Source organism: Alternaria ethzedia (assembly GCF_023757985.1).
Source record: "Alternaria ethzedia strain BMP 0044 chromosome Unknown scaffold_37, whole genome shotgun sequence".
In the NCBI taxonomy this organism is placed as follows: domain Eukaryota; kingdom Fungi; phylum Ascomycota; class Dothideomycetes; order Pleosporales; family Pleosporaceae; genus Alternaria; species Alternaria ethzedia.
In genome coordinates, this window is record NW_026056230.1 from 25,862 (window position 1) to 39,058 (window position 13,197).

Consider the following 13,197-nt stretch of genomic DNA (forward strand, 5'->3'; position numbering starts at 1 on the left):
CGGCAATCCCTCTCACAATGGTACGCAAAGGGAAAGACGCAGCACCAGCCGCGGAAGAGCATCACGGCGGTGGACACATAACAGTCACGGCGCAGCAATCGCGGTACGCAGTTGATTCTGTCGATGCACCTGCGTCAAAAGAGGTAGGCGTGCCCTCACCTCTCCCTCATACACCAAGTTGAATCATGTAGATACTCGTCAAAGACCTGTCTATCACAGTCGCCAACCGAGAACTACTATCACGTACAACACTCCACCTAGTGGAGGCACGCCACTACGTGATGGTAGGTCGGAACGGAACAGGAAAGTCTACACTCCTCAAAGCCATCGCCGATGGTCTGGTTCCGGGTATACCATGGAGTACGCGCATTCTCCTTCTAGGTCAGACGAGAGAGGACGACTTGGGAGATGAGATGACTGCGTTGAGCCTGGGGAGCGAGACTGTCCTGCAGCATGTTGTCCGGAGTGATCGGGTTCGAGAGCGCTACGTGCGAGAAGCGAAATTGCTTAGTGAGGCGGTCGAGAACTCTGTTGATTCCATGGCACCGGTTCAGGCGTACAGGCGTATTGGGCATGAGAGGTTAGGGTTGCAATTGAGAGAGGGTCACCGGATTGCTGAGAGGAGGAGTGGTGCTCGGGGCAAGGCAGCTAGGAAGGAGCTGATTAAGCTTGAAGAGCGCTTCGAAGAATCTGAGAAGCGGCTGCAAGAGACCGAGATCGATGCCACGAAGCTCAGCGAAGAGACACAAGCAGCTGCGGATTTGCTTGCTGGCGTGCAAGCCTCCCTCGAGCTCATGGATGCAGCTGAGGCAGAAGCAAAAGCGCGCGTGGTTTTGCTAGGCCTTGGCTTCAAGGTGGATCGCATCGACAGGCCCGTGTCGGAACTCTCAGGAGGATGGAAGACGCGCTGCGATCTAGCTTGTGCTCTCACACAGTATGCGGACGTACTACTTCTGGACGAGCCCACCAACTTCCTAGACTTGCCGTCAATTATCTGGCTACAAGACTATATCCGCAATCTCAAAGGCACGACTGTCCTCATAACGACCCATGATCGCGACTTTGGAGACGCGGTAGCCGAAGAGCTCATTGTCCTCCGCAACCAGGTTCTCGAGACTTTCCGCGGTAACCTCAGTCTGTACGAGCGCGAAAGGTGGAAGAAGGTCAGGTACATGACCAAGATGAAGGATGCCCAGGACAAGCAGAAGAAGCACATTGAGAAGACCATCGCAGGCAACATCAAGGCCGCCAAGGACAAGGGAGACGACAAGAAATTGAAACAGGCTGCGTCTCGGAAGAAAAAACTTGATGATAGAATGGGGCTGCAGGTCAGTGCCAAAGGTGGTCGCTTCAAGCTGAACCGCGATCTCGCAGGCTATCACACGACGCAGCGGGCGGAGATTGAGATACCTGATTTCGATCCCCCAGTGCACCTCTCCTTCCCACACCAGCCGCCCGAGTTGAAGTTTCCCGGGGCACTGGTAAGTATAGAGAAGGTGTCATTTGCATACCCTGGGCGAAAGAAATTGCCCATCTTGACCGACGTCAGTCTGACCATACATCCGAGAGACCGGGTAGGTTTAGCAGGCCTGAACGGTTCGGGCAAGACGACGCTGGTCTCCATAATAATGGGCGGTGATGAAGAGGGCGGTCTCAAGCCCACATCTGGCAGTGTCGCGCGCCATGCAAGGGTGAAGATTGGCCGCTTCTCGCAGCAGTCGGTCGAAGAGCTCACTGCGACCGCGGCTGCCAACCCTCAGACGACAGCGCTCCGGCACGTGATGGAAAGTATTGGCGAGGGCGCACAGGAGAAGGATGCGCGGACAGTGCTGGGTGGACTGGGACTCCATGGCCAGACGGTGTCGGACGTTCCGCTCGTGCTCCTGTCGGGAGGGCAGAAGGTCAGGGTCGCACTTGCCAAGTTGCTATGGCCGCCGCCGCAACTGCTCATTCTCGACGAGGTGACGACGCACCTGGACGCTGATACTATTTTGGGTCTCGTGATGGCGCTGCGAGAGTACGAGGGAGCGCTGCTGGTGGTGACACACGACCGGTTCTTCATGAGGTGAGATTATTGCAGTCAATAAATAGAGTTCTTACTAACACCCCGCAGAACGGTGGTGCAGAGGGAGTCGGCGTACAAGCTAGCGCCAGGGGTTCACGCGTCCGAGGGCGAGGCTGACGACAGCAGCGAGTCGGAGGATGAAGCGCCAGGGTTAGCTCCGGGGAGCGTTTTTCGGCTGACTAGAGGGCAGCTCAGGAAGCTTGACGGCGGCATGGACGAGTATGAGGACATTGCGGCGCGGACAGCGGCGAGGCTGGCCAGGGCGGAAAGTAAGTAGAGCCAAAATAGACGCGAGTGCAATTTGTGCGTCGCGTCCAGAGTCCGTAGAGTCCTGTCAGACAGGTCGGGCCCTTTGGTTCGGGCGGGCTGGCTTCCCGCTGCACGCACGGCTGACTGCGCGCCTCCTGCGCGCGCATCATAGTGCCCGGCAGAAGCATTAGGGGCAGCTTTTCGCGCCAAGCCGCAGCGAGATAATATTGCTCCAACGAACGCGTCGCTCCTTTTGCCTGCAGCGTCCAATTGGTCTCCTCTCATTAGCCATTGGCGTGCACTATGCCCATCTTTCCTTGTATACTACCCCTTCCGACCGTAATAGTAATGTCATAGCTGCAGCTATAATCCTTCTACCCAAGGCACGCATGAACGACTCTGCGTATCGAGATAAGCTCGAGCTTGGGAACCCTGAGTAATAATATCTGCAAGCCATCATGGGCGAAACCGAATCGTCCACGCCTCGCTCCACCGCCGAACCACAGCTCAAGGCGGCCAAGGACAAGAACTGTCCCTTTTGCGGCCAGGCCTTCACCTCGTCCAGCCTGGGACGCCATCTGGACCTGTACATCCGCCCCAAGAACCCAAAGGCGCCCGATGGCGTGCACAATGTCGACGAGATACGGAAGCTGCGAGGCGGCATCACACGGCGGCAGGCCAAGGGCAGCGTGTCAACACCGCGGAGAGACGACAGCGGCACGAGCACGCCCGCGAACAAGAAGCGCATAGCGAGCGAGGATTCGGTCCTTGTGCAGAGCCCGGAAGACGACGATGAGCCGCTCGAGGTGGGCAAGACGAGGGGGCAGTTCAAGGATGTCAGCTGGGGAAGCGGCCACCGGCCCTCACGACTCAACACCAAAACACCAGACCCGCGCCGGGACGTGTCGCGGCAGTCGCGAAAGGCCGAGCTGGACCAGAGGCAGAAGTCGAACGAGGAGAATGAGATTGCGAGTGCCACCGAGATGGCGCTGCGGGAGCTGCTGAAGAGCGTGCAAGTAGCCAAGTATGTCACCAATTCACTCACCATATATCCTGCTAACAGACACAGCGCAAAAGCATCTGGCTCCGGCCTCTTCGAATTCGACCCCTACACCCAGAGCTTCCCCTCGCTGTGCCTTCAGATCCTCCCCGCGCCCTCTACCCTCTTCTCCCCCACGCCCTTTCCCACGTCCGAGTCATGGTCCATCACCCCGCCGGGACAGAAGCAGTTCGAAGCGCTGAATAAGCAGGTCCGCGAGCGTCTGCTTGCCTACCAGCGGCAGCGTCAGATTAACCAGGTCTATCCCTCAGGCTCGCACTCCTCCGCTCCTTCCACCAACACCTCGCCCCTGCCCACCCCACCGCTCTTCGACCACGACCCACAGCGCCTCTTTGGCCACATTGCAGACGCCTTCCACCACTGGACACAGCAGTCAGACAAGACGAGGCAGGAGTGCTGGCAGGTTGAGATACTGCGCTGCTATGCCCGTGCCGACGACAGGCGACGGGAAGCCGAGGTGCAGCTGGGGAATGCACGCAGGGAAATTGAATACCTGAAAGCCAACCGCTGGACCTCAGGCGCCCCCGATGTGTCGCCCATCAGCATCAACCTTGGAACCGACACGGCTAGGGAGCTTGCTAAGCACGGCATGGACTACCGCAACTGGGACTACGACCGCCTCATCGACAAGTGGCGGACCGCTATACGCGAGAACAGGGCCTCGGTCTCTGGTATGGGCGCGCAAAAGCCATTGCCCGGTGGTACCAGTACCAGAAGCTGCTCCATGGCTAGCATCCCACCACAGTTTGCTACCGTGAACCAGCCCAGGCAAGGCAGCCCGATCAAGGTTGAGTCTAACATGCCCTTTAGCGCGCCGCCCACCGTGTGTGGTGATGGAGATTGCGATCAGGTTGATGCGGAAGGCGACGATGATGACGACGACATTGACCTGACACCCCAAACTATTGAGGAAGATGACTCGATGCATCAGATGCAGCATCAGGCCCAGCAACAGGCCTTGCACCACCCCCAGCCCCAACATCACCACGGAGCACCCCTCCAGCCCACCCCGCCACATCCTTCGCAACAGCAGTTTCAGCCACACATGCAACCCACCCAGCACATCACGCAGGCCCAGATCGCCCAAGCGCAGGCTCAAGCCCAAGCATGGGCAGCCGCACGTCAGCACATGAACCAGTCGCGCAACCAAGACTTCCGGCCCCACCAGCAGCACCAGCTCTCGCCCCATGTGCAGCACGTCGGCTCAGCTGACAGCAGTCGCCGAGAATCGCTAGCCATGATGGACCCCCACGCCATGAACCAAAACAACATGAGCGGCATGGGCAACTCCATGGGCATGTCAAGCGGCATGGACGGTCTCGACAGCCACCAAGACCAATTCCTGCGCATGGACATGGGCATGTCAACGGGCTTTGTCGGTTCCAACGACCCCAGCGTCTCGATGGGTTGATCGAACTCGAGAGACTGTTTGATGCTGTTCATTACACCAAAGACAGCAAAAATTGTCACCAAACCGGCGTCGGACTCTTCGGGCAAAGGCGTAACGTGATACACGGAACGCGATACATGGAACAGTCCACACTCTACAGCGATATTTCCCTTTTCTCCATCTCCGACATATCTCATATCTACCGCAAATTTTCATTTGTCTTTCTTATCTTTCTACAACTACTACTCAGCTCGGCTTTTCGCTATACCCATTATACCCAGCCTTGACAGCTTGATACCCCCAGTTCAATTTCCTTTATCCTGTATCAACCAGAACGGTACTTTTTGCCTACCGCAACATTTCTTACACATATATACGTACTAATAAGCCTCTTCTCCTCTTTCTTCTTTTTTTGTACTCAGCTATCGAGATTGTTATCAGCATCGTTCTTGTTTTTCCTATGTAGATGTCTACACACATATGCCTTCGTTGGCACTGGCGGGCAAATGTCGTTAGTTGCACCGTAAACTTGGGAGGTCTTTTGTGCTGTTTTAAGTTGTATATACCCAACACCAAACTTTTCACTTGTTAGATATTAGAGAAATATGGGGGGTGGATTGGATAGGATGGGAGGTGGAGTGGGTGGAAGAATCGATTATACTAAAATCTTGGATGTGTTTAGTCTTTTTGTCTTGGGACTATGAGGATTTTGTGTGTCCTGCTAATGTCTGGCAGAACGAGATGAGACATTCCGGGTGCAACCGTATGTCATCGCCGACGCAAGCAGTGTGAATGAATCCGATAACAAAGCTAAGATGGTGCCCTCATCCTCATCAACATCATCCACACGAGGAGGACACAGACGCCCCCGTCATACCCCGACGCAAACAACTCAGTCGAAAGACGACATCCAGAATCAAAACAAGCGCTGTGCATTCGTCCTGAGTCCGTCAACAGCAAAGCCGTCCCGTCACATACAAGAAAATAAGCCCTGTGACGAATACCAAGAAAGCTGCCAGCGTTCCCACCCCCATCTCAGCACCACAGGTGGTCTAGCTGCCTTGATACGGAGTCAGCGGTCTTCATTGCTGCATCGCGTAAATCGCGCAAATTGGTAATAATGTAGCGGAGTCGTCTTTTACGGCAACGTCGTTTCCCGTCTGCGCAGAGGGTGAGGCGGAGGGTTGATCGGGCGTAGAGGATGCGTTTGCGGAAACGTGCGAGGGGGGGCATGGTGATATGGAGCCTGGAGGAGCAGTGTAGAAGTGGGGAAGGATGAGAGAGTGTTGGCGGATTGGAAGGTAGACATAGGTGAAGTTTGGTGTGGATTTCATGGGCGTATGGAGATGCGCCTGGATGGGGCATGTGATGCGAGTTGTGGACTGGTGACGAAGGCACCGGAACGGTGTATTGACGACACAAACTGCTGAACGGAAGTCGAAATTCGCGTTCACATTTAGAGCGTCATGCTTTTACTGCTGATCAATCTCAACTGGGTTGAAATCAGAATTGAAAAACTTGACGGCATGTCTGGAGCACCACGTGGAAACCGAGGAAACAGTATCGGCCGGAGGGGAAGGAGTTCCATTAACTTCGGTTACGGTGGAAGAGGTAGAGGAAGCTTCAATAACACTTTGAATGGCGGAGCGCTCAATACTTTCGAAGGTGGAAGGGGTAGAGGAGTTGGCAACGGCCTTCCGGTCGGAGGCATGGGGAGTGGTACTAGGAGAGGAGAGCCATCGTCCGTTCCAAAGCAGAATGCACAGATCAAGAAGGACTGGTTCAAAGAGAATCGGGTACCCAAGGGGCCCAAAGCCGACCAGCAGAAGACGGAGGAGGTATCGGCCGTCCCACAACGAGATACACAACCCGAAAACGACCGGATCAAAGAGATTCAGGACCTGATACCCACGGAACCAAAAGCTGACAGACTGGCGAGGAAGCGACAGGCAGAAGCCAGATTCGTTCCAGAACAAGACGCACATACCAGGAATGATCGGATCAACGAAAATCAACACAAGATACCCACGGAGCCGAAAGCTGACAGACTGGCGAAGCGTCGGCAAGCAGAAACCAAACCAGATCTCTACAAAGATGCCGCAAGACGAGCATACCACCTTCTCCGTCCTATACAGAAGCATCCACGCCGGGAAAGCATAGACCATCCTACCCCGATATACCGTCGTTCACGCTCACCCGAAGAAGAACGAGAATTTCTCTCTTCTTTCCCTCCACTTCCCTCATCACCAGCAGCGAACCCACTTCCACCGCCGCTGAACCAACCACCAACATCTGTCACCCATCTGCCGCTCCATCGGCGAGACCTGCCGGAAGGGTGGCGTGTTCGACCATGCCTACGGAGAGAACATTCCGCAAGGTAAGCGCGGATTCAATGTCAACTCCATCGGGCTCAATGGAGGGCGACGATGGCAATCTCTACGATCCGAATAAGACTGAAGAGGAGAAAGAGAAGATACGGCAGGAAATCAATGAGCATAATAGGGGCCTATTGGATCCGCCATGGTCCGGTCCAAACCTGGATCCTGAGATGCGAGATATTGAGCGTGGTTAGATCGGTATCTCATACGCTGTTTCCAGTGAAGCTGGATGAAGCAATCTCATCACACCTATGTATACAAGATGATCACGTCTCTCGCGAATGTTTGAGCTCTTGCAATGTCGATAAGAAAGGTACTGTGCCGATAAGTGAAGGTCACCGAGACGTGCCTTCCTCAACCTTGAGGGTGACTGCCCCTTCAACAATCCCATGACAGCATTTTCCTCTTTCAGCCCATGACGTCCGAAACTTACGATGGCAGCTCATTTGCGCCTGCCATCAACGACGACAACCATTCCAACCCACATGAAGTCACTTCCGCATTCCCGCCTTCACCTCTTCTACATTACTGTTACCGCCGTGCATCACTCAGCGTACGACATTCTCGCAAACAGTTCCTTCGAATCACACAGCATGACGGCTACCACTACAGAACAGACGACTACTACAACCATTAGCAAGCATGGAACGGCGAAGAAGTGGCTGCAACGGCATCTTCGCAAAGTGGCATCGCGACAGACGCTGAAGAACGATGAGGGACCAATTGAGATACGGCGAAAACCATCAGTCAGGCGGCCGCGTACGGCACCTTCAACAGGAGCGACACCGAGCCTGCAAGACGCACCAGCAGTACCCCCGCTCCCGATACTTGTAGAGCGGGTGTCGCCTCGACCGCCGGTTCTACCTCCTCTCCGTCCAGCGAGACCCGATTCTGGCGTGATACGGGACGTCAATGCATGGCTCGATGCTAGCATGAATACGCCTTCACCCCCGCTCATGGGAGGCCTTTCGTATTGGAGAGCAGCGACAAATGTAGGTACCAAAGACTCCGCAGTGGCTCAGCACGCTATCCCCGTGGTTGGAGCACCCGAAGTCGTCAGACCATCGACAGCCACCAGTCAACACGGAAAGTCGTTCCTTCGTTGCGCCAAAAAGATGCAGGTTCAGATGCCTTCGCTTTTACGAACCAAGTCTCAGCGCCAGGCATGTCGGAAGCAAATCAACAGACAGTCAGCATCGATGCCACTCTTAGCCATCTCCTACGAGGACGTTGCGGAAGCCCCTGGTACCATGCTCATGTCCCGATCTGGATCGCTTCGTCGCCCCGTCACAAGGCCATCGACACGACATCCTTCGACGCGCGCCAGTGCGCTTCTGTCAATCGACCAACAGTCGCAGCTACCCTCCCGGATGGGCACCCCAGCGAGTGCACGACTCGGCGATACAGAGAGCGTGTTTGAGCGCCGTCTTAACGCCATATTCATGCGCACGGCACGAAGCGCAGACAGCACCCGGCCATCGACAGCAGCGGCCGGTCTCATCCGCGAAGACTCGATGGGCGACCTCTCCGACGCCCCGACATACTTCTCGGGACCTCCACCACCTTCCTACCGGTCGCGCCCCGAGTCTCTGCTCAGCACTTCTTCGTTCGGCTGCATCGATGGCATGAACCCTACACAGCGACAGATCAGTCAGCAGCGAGCGGCATTACAACGGGGAATGAGGTGCAAGCTGAAGAGATTCGCTCAGGGACTTGCGACATGAGAAGCGACGACAAGGCAGACGCGAGGTGAGACACGAGACCACGATGATGACTGACGAAGGGATGACCGGAAGACACATACCATATATGAGTACATGACTATACGACTGTTTATCTTGGAGAGCTGGCATCTTCATACCCATAACAGGGAGGTTGACTCTTTCAGTCGGTACACTGAGGAATGCGCAAGGCGCGCGGTATTTAGCACAACTACATCAGATATAACGTAGGGTCTTAGTTTATAGTGATAATACAGATACAGCACAGGATGTGTCGTGCAGTGATGTTGGAATGCGCGGTAGTGAAGAGGCAGTGTGAGGTGAGAGCACGGTCATATGACGTGGGGACGGGCCGCGGTGAACCTAAAGCGGTTGGGGCGTTTTCACCGCCTACTCATTTGATGGCCGGGCATGGACTCCACCATCTCCATCAACATCATTGGGCCCAACGTGGCACGCTGTACCACGTCTAACGCTCCAACGCACACAATTGAATCTCCATGGCCGCCCGTTGATCCGCTCGGCTGCCAGCACAACGAAACCCAGCTGGCTGCTCCACTCGACTCCTACGATCCGCAGACTTGCATCATTACGTGCAGCTCCCACAGCCAAACGGCTCCCCGACCTCACCTCCCTCGACACGCGCGTGAACGTAAGCATGGCCTCAGCAGACGACTCTAATTCGCGGCCCCAGCGGCCAGCCGCCATGACCAGACAGTCGTCGTCGCAGTCGCACATCTCGCAGTCGCCGTCCGAGGGCGCCCAGCGCTCAGCCCATCACAAGAGCCAGCGCCATCATGTCGTCGGCCAACGCGTGCAGCGGAATACGTCCTTCGGCAAGAACCTCAACAAGCTGAGCAAAGCCGAGAAGCAGGCCCAGCAGGCGCTCCAGGGCGCAGAAAACACGGGGCGACACCACCGCCGCTCGCAGTCGGGCAATTCCATTTCGGCGCCTAGCAGCCCACACGCGCGTCCCGGAATGAAGCGCCATGCGTCTTCCGGCGCCGTTGTGAGAGCAAACACGCAGCAAGCAAACCTGCGCAAAAACCACTCGAGCGGCCATCTCCCGCCGCGGCAAGGGCATGCGAAACACGCGCTGAAGGGGTCTAAGAACGAGAACGCTACTTCCAAGCGTGCGCTCGCGACTCCCTCTCGATCTCGGCAAAGTTCTCCGGAGCCACACGCCGCGGTCCACTTTGACATGCCCAATGACGACGAGGAAGGAGACGAGGGCGGGTGGACCGAAGAGAGTGCGTCACAGTCGCCCACTACTACCCGATCCAACACACGCTCCAACTCGGTCATACTTGAGGCACAACACAGAGCGGCGGAGATCAACATGGAGAAGAACAGAGGAGAGTCGCAACACCCGGCCGGCACAGCTCGAGAAGCGCCCAGCCAGGCCACTCAGACGCTCACCGACCGCACGCGCACAAACACGCAGGTCAACGGCGGGAGCTCCTATCAACATTCTCGGCCTCCAGATGCGGACATGATCACATCGCGACTACTACAGCGCAGCGCCTCACACCATGTCGCTCCCCAGACATCGTCAGTCGCTGCGACCGTCGTATCCTCCTCCGATCGTCATAATCTGCTCAGTCACACAGCTGGGTCTGTTGGATCTACGCTGGTAGACACGCCGGGGAACAACCTGGTATCGCGCTTCATGGACGGAGACGGTTCCGCAGGGACACCTCACGATGGCGAGTACATGGCTGCGCATCAGCTCAAAGACGATACCGATGAAGGGGAGGTGGACAAGATCAAGCGCAACAAATCAATGCCAAACTTCAAGGGCGGCGCGGACACACCCTCCAAGACGCCTCAGCGCTCTGGCGCGACTACACCAACCAACCTACCCCCATCGCGGACACAGCAGAAGCTCATGCTTCAACGTGCGTCGTCCAACATTGAACCGCAGAAGCTCGTTCCCGTAACGCTTCCCCGCACGGGCGGTCCCACATACCTTCAGTCCAGCATCCACTACAACGGCAATGGTGAGGGGCGCCTAGATCCACGCCTGCAGCAGCAGTTCAACCACGTCGCGGTCGAGTACAACGTCGTGCGAAGATACCGCAACCCAATTGCAGACGCGCTTGCACGAATCTACCAAACGCCTGGCATGTCACGCAAAATCCGCGTACCCAAGTCGCACGGCGCAAACGGCTTCACGACAGGAGCCAGCAGCCTGAGCACAAGTTTCAACGAAAGCGGCGTCGAAACAGATGGGACGGGCTCGCGGAGATCACGAGTCAGTTTCGACCATGATGCAGGTCGCGGCAAGACTAGTCGCGACGAGAACGACTTTCAACAGAGTTTCGAGAGTGACCAGGCGCGCAGCCGAAACGAAGCCGAGGAGATCTGTCGCCGTTTATGGGAGAGTGCCGAAGTAGTCGAAGCCGACTGAAGACAATAGTGTGGTTTGTTTGGCGCACGGCGCTGATCAAACATTCACGACTCGCAGCGCGACGCTCTGTTGTTTGCGTCTTTGCGACTATTGTGTGAGGGATTGCCGAGACTGTTTTACTGTCCAGGTTCGTGCGTTCGCTTGCTTCCCTTTCTCTGCATTTTGCCGTAGTCTGCGCTGGGGGATGAGGGAATGAGCGTCTTTGTTCTCCCATCGTGGACTGCACGCACGGGTTGCTATGGCGCAAGGGAGGCTTTGTCTAGTCTGGCTGGAAACAGCATGGTGTTGGGGAAGAGGGCATTTGCGAATATTGTCGCGCCGGCAATGAAGCCGAAGAGGCATGCATGAAAGTCGTGGTGGTGGTGGTCGTTGCTGCTGCTGCATTTGCATTTTGCGCTCAAACTAACTTTTTGCGCGTGGCACAGAGTCGTGGTTCCCCGTCCTAAACCTTGCCGACTGGCGGAGGCGTTTGGCATGACACAACACACAACACACAACACACAACACACGACCGTTGGTTCGATCGAGGAAAACGAAAGCGAGTGCGATGGAAGATGATTTATTGTCAAATTTGCGCGCGCGCGCACCCTCGATTTTCAATCTGCCGTCCGCGACCCAATTGCAAGCATGCGAGCCTCCTAAGGTCGATTGCACAGGCGCGCGACTTGCTTGGCTTGAATTGCTTTCATTTGAGAAAGAGCGGAAGTTAGGAGCTGGACTTGCAATGGCGTTGCGCAGGGCTTCAATGCGATGGATGGGTCACGATGCGAAAGGCGGAAATGAGACAAGAAAGAAAGCCCATATTGTGTACTAGTAATGGTAGGGGTAGTGCTGCGGGCTAGGTAGGGAGCCAATCATGCGGCATGCTCGCTTGTGTAATTGTAATTTCAATTCTAGCAGCGGAAGATCGTTACCTGTTCCTGTGTGTCAGTGGGTTTTTTTATTTTCCTTCACGAGATGCGAGTTTGCATTGATGGTGATGTGTTGGCGAGCGCATCTGGACGCTTCACATGCTACTGTGAAGATTACTTTGAGTCACAAGATGCATTGCATTGCGTGCATGTGTTGAGCAGTACTACGCAAGCAAACTCTTTGCAAGAAATTCTCTACACAGTTCCACACCACCATAGCAATTCTCTCATCGCTCGCTTGCTTCGTTATTGACCGTCTCTTCCGCGTTCAGCCCGCCAAAGTGTCCAGGCAATGATAGCCTCGTCTTACCGCCGTCCACGTTGTTAACCTCACCCCGGGTCTATAGATGGCATTATGGGATGGGTCTGAGACGGCGGGCGCTGGTTGGCTTACCGTGTTACCCAGAACACATGTCGCAACGGGTAGCGTGCCACGAATGCGCGAGCTGAGGAAAGGTGCGGTGTAATAGCACGACGAAATTTGTCGTGCTGGCTCCAGTCGCGTTTCCGCCCTGAGTGGCCCGCCCGCCCGGTGTACAGCATCCAGCAATCGTGCTGGCCTAGCTGCCTCCAGTCGCGTTTCCGCCTTGGAGGCCGACAGACGGCACGATTCGCTGCGCATTGTTTCAGCGTCCGTGCGGGCGAGGCGCGACAACTGTGGACTCAGGCTACTCGGGCTGGAGTAGGAATGTGGAACGCATGGGGTGAGAGAAGTTGCCTGGGGTGATGGCCGTTGAAACTTGGTTGCACCTTGAGCATGGTGAGGATCATGGGGCGTGAACCTTGAGTTCGCAGATGGGCGATGACAGCATCTCACCTGGGCAGAGACTTTCCCAAGGTTGCCCCTAGCGATGGGAGTGAGAAGTGAGGTCACCACCCGCCCGTCACGAGGATGCAGCAAGCGTGCAGCACGTTGGCCGTCGAGTGGGTACCTCGGTAGTTCAGGCCCAGCGCTGCACCTCAGGCCAACCACAGGAGCTTGCGCGGACTGGGATGCAGTGCAGAGATTTGCC

At 56.0% G+C, this 13,197-nt stretch overlaps 2 protein-coding genes across 2 annotated transcripts; both read left to right on the forward strand.

Moving 5' to 3' along the window:
• Positions 1-17: 17 nt before the first annotated feature.
• Positions 18-4,785, forward strand: J4E87_009594 (uncharacterized protein; the record flags this gene model as incomplete). Its single annotated transcript, XM_049381169.1, has 5 exons — positions 18-143; positions 192-2,065; positions 2,114-2,334; positions 2,768-3,338; positions 3,384-4,785. 5 exons carry the CDS (start codon positions 18-20, stop codon positions 4,783-4,785), a joined length of 4,194 nt encoding a protein of 1,397 aa, XP_049229019.1.
• A 2,842-nt stretch (positions 4,786-7,627) lies between these two features.
• On the forward strand, positions 7,628-11,273 carry J4E87_009595 (uncharacterized protein; the record flags this gene model as incomplete). Its single annotated transcript, XM_049381170.1, has 5 exons — positions 7,628-7,632; positions 7,717-8,134; positions 8,264-8,792; positions 9,463-9,515; positions 9,558-11,273. The coding sequence occupies 5 exons, from the start codon at positions 7,628-7,630 to the stop codon at positions 11,271-11,273; spliced, it is 2,721 nt and encodes a 906-aa protein (XP_049229020.1).
• Positions 11,274-13,197: the final 1,924 nt, after the last annotated feature.